Here is a 3271-nt window from a genome sequence, read left to right as displayed (position 1 = left end):
AACAGCAATGGGTATATAAAATGTGATGAGATCAAAACAAGTTAGTGAAAACTGAAAGCTTTACCACATTGCAAATCGAAATAAATCATACATCACCAAACCATACACAATTAAGCAAAATAATGTATGCTAGAATAATACACATAGGGAACGAAATCCTATTTGGTTGTGCATTGCTTCAGGGTTTATACCATCAATGGATTCCTAAGATTTGAATCATTCAAACAAAATGTTTGCCAAAATCATTCTCATTTGTACCATAGCTGAGGTGAATGATCTCCTCCCTTAACTTCTGAAGGGATGTCCTCTTCACTGGGTGGCTCATATAGATACAGTATACAGAAGCCTTGATCCCTAAGATCCTTCAGACCGGCTATCTCCTTGCTAGGAATCTCGGCGAGTCTTCTGAAGAAGTAGACTTACTCTTTATGCAATGCTTAGTACTGCCCTGTCAGACCACACGCTGGAAATGAATGCGGTCGCCTGCTATTCCAGCTCATCTGGGTGCTTCTGAGAGAAACATATCAGATTAAAGACAATATCACCGATTTGAAACGCATTATTCCCAATCAATACGTTTTCAAAATTTGCCAAAGTCTAGAACATATTTTATTGTTGCAACGTGACAGAAGAATGACGGTATTGATCAAAGTAATACATTACACGAAATGTTTTGGACTATTATTCATCAAATCTTTTCAATGCTTGAAGTTCAGGAATATTTTGTAAAAATCATTCACCTGTAAGTGATGTAAACTGTGGGAAAGGGTTGGTTTTCTCTCTGTACAGCGGTGTCGAACAGTGGGCTATAATGTTACTCTCAAGATAGGTCTCAGCCCTTTCCTCCACGGGCGTCTTTCCACTGGTCGTTCATACAAGGTCTTCGTCTGAATCACTCTCATTGGAACGAGATCTCAGATAGCTAATCTCCTGGCTGAACTCCTGAAGTGATGGCCTCTTCCCTCGGGCGCAGGAGTAGATGTTGAAACCATAGTCCCCAAGTTCTTTCAGACCGGGAATCTCCTGGCCAACGAAGGCTGCAAGTCTTCCCAAGGAATAAATGTCACTGCTTTCGGAGAAACCCTTTCCTTTGAGAGCACACTCAGGAGCAATGTAGTTGTATGCCTGACTATACTTGTAGTCATGCTTTTGCCTGGCTGTGAAGGGCATCCAGGCTGGGAAGAGCATGTTCATATCGCTGGACCATCCGAAATCAATGATCTTAGCTCGCCACTCTTCTCCAGACTTCACCAGGAGCACATTATCCTCCTTGAGATCATTGCACAAGAAGCCCTTCTTGTGCATCACTGTGAGTCCATCTGCTAAATCCAACATGACATTCATCCAGGCGTCTTTGTCCAGCTTGGGGCCCTTGCCATCTATGCAATTCAAGATTGAATAGCTCTCGCCTTTTTCTACATCCCCGCAGAACTCCATAGCAATGCCGACCACGTCCTTACGAACCTTGCAGCATCCATAGAACTCCGGGAACCACTCCATGCATCCCAACCTCTGGAGGATTTTCATTTCATTCTGGAGCTTCTCGATTGCAGATTTCTTACTGTCGTCATCGCTCCAAGGAGGAAGAGCGATGACCTTGAGGGCCACTGGCTCATTGGTCTTGGCGTGGCGGAAAAGATAGACGGTCCCGGCAGTTCCACTTCCAAGTTCGATTGAACCATTCGGCTCACGAAATGGAACAAGGTCACGCATGCGTGTCACGATGGTGCCAGCTTTAGCCTTGCCTTTGGACTTTGGAGTAGCCTTTGCTGCATCGAGGTCACTGTTTGACATTTCGATAACCTTGTCCAAAAACCTGTCTAGCCTCAAAGATGACCAGGGCACAAATCGTTTCCTACACAAAGACAAAGTTATGAGTAAAATCATACATTAAACCGAAATTTGATATTAAACACTCCAATACAAAATAATCTACATGTAGGCTTATAACTCTATCAGAAAGAATGGCTAATGGTCTGAGAGGTTCGATCAGGTAAAACGCACTGCTGAACATATTCAGGAAATTTCAATTGTTTACCATTAGTACTTACACTTCATCAAACTCTAGTGCACCAACAGCGTCAATGAACACTGGGGGAATCTTCATCGGGCTTGTCGAGAGGGCGTCATAGAAGATCTCCTTAGTTCTAGCTCCTGATTGGTTGTCATCAATGGTGGTAAGGGCATCATAGAAGATCTCCTCAGAGACATCTGGTGCTTGGTCGTCATCGATGGTGGAGAGTGCGTCATAGAAGATTTCCTCAGAGCTGGCTGAGGATGGGACCGATATCTCACTTTCCGTTTGAGTCCCTGATGTCTGCACGTCTTTGGAAAGATGGCTCTACAAAAAACAAAAAATAATGCAAGATAAAGAACAATTAATACTCAAGCTGCTTTATGTTAGGTAATAAAATTATGAAGACTTTGCAGCACAATAGCAAAACATGGTTGCGTAATATTAACAGAAAGTGTGTATGAACAAAGTATACGTGGAGTTTGTCAAATATCAAGAAAGTACATGATCTTTGGAAACACTTGTCACCTGAAAATCTGTATTATATCGAAAAGCAGGAGGATTTGTCATCCACTGATTTACTTGATATACGAAAGATGGTAAAGATATTTGACTTGTTTTTTAAAGAGTATGTTGTTGTTATTGTTGTCATTTTTTAAATATTTGTTATGTTGTTATGAATAACTAATGTATTTCCGGACCCTTTTGTTTCCATGCACCAACTATAGCTTCAAACCCTATGGAGCAGTATGATTATCCATGCATCATCTTTGAAAAATTGCTATCTCTGACATGTCGTAAAAGTAAAATATTTAGGGATTGGAGTAGAACCTACCAGAAGTTCATCCTGTGCTTGCCTGCTTGCACGCTTCTCATCTTCCAAGCGGCTTTCCAGCTCATCAATGTGTTTCTAGAAGTTCATAGCGGAAACCGTGGGATAACGATGAGCAGTTGAACAACATTATACTCCGAACATTCCAAAATATATTACCCCATTTAAATGTTGATGATCAATCTTCTTATCCCAGTATTTATTATCAATGTTACAATTATTGTGTCAGCTGATTTTATTCATTTTACAGTTATTATCTATAACGAGGCACAGATTAGGAATCTGAAAACAATCAAACAAACAACACTTTCTTATTCTAGCCACACATAAATAATTTAAAAACAAACGAACAAAACATTTGTGTTCCTAGATAATTGCAAAAGCATTTAAAATTATATAGAATCGATTGCTAAACAAATATCAAT

General features: G+C 40.5%; 1 protein-coding gene across 1 annotated transcript; it reads right to left on the bottom strand.

Moving 5' to 3' along the window:
* Positions 1 to 848: 848 nt before the first annotated feature.
* Positions 849 to 3051, bottom strand: LOC105440140 (serine/threonine-protein kinase BCK1/SLK1/SSP31-like). Its single transcript, XM_030996832.1, has 3 exons — positions 2850 to 3051; positions 2052 to 2341; positions 849 to 1855 (listed from the first exon to the last, which is right to left on the bottom strand). The coding sequence occupies exons 2-3, from the start codon at positions 2105 to 2107 to the stop codon at positions 871 to 873; spliced, it is 1041 nt and encodes a 346-aa protein (XP_030852692.1). The 5' UTR covers positions 2108 to 2341; positions 2850 to 3051; the 3' UTR covers positions 849 to 870.
* Positions 3052 to 3271: the final 220 nt, after the last annotated feature.

Source organism: Strongylocentrotus purpuratus, unplaced genomic scaffold (assembly GCF_000002235.5).
Source record: "Strongylocentrotus purpuratus isolate Spur 01 unplaced genomic scaffold, Spur_5.0 spur5_scaffold_3, whole genome shotgun sequence".
Taxonomy (NCBI): Eukaryota; Metazoa; Echinodermata; class Echinoidea; order Camarodonta; family Strongylocentrotidae; genus Strongylocentrotus; species Strongylocentrotus purpuratus.
This window is presented reverse-complemented; position numbering and strand designations above follow the sequence as displayed.

Bases quoted from the DNA above. Each gene is read 5' to 3' on its own strand.
- LOC105440140 (XM_030996832.1), bottom strand. From the start codon at position 2,107: ATGAAGATTCCCCCAGTGTTCATTGACGCTGTTGGTGCACTAGAGTTT. The intron at 1,856-2,051 runs GTAAGTACTAAT...GTCTTTGTGTAG, and splicing joins GCACTAGAGTTTGATGAAGT to GAAACGATTTGTGCCCTGGT.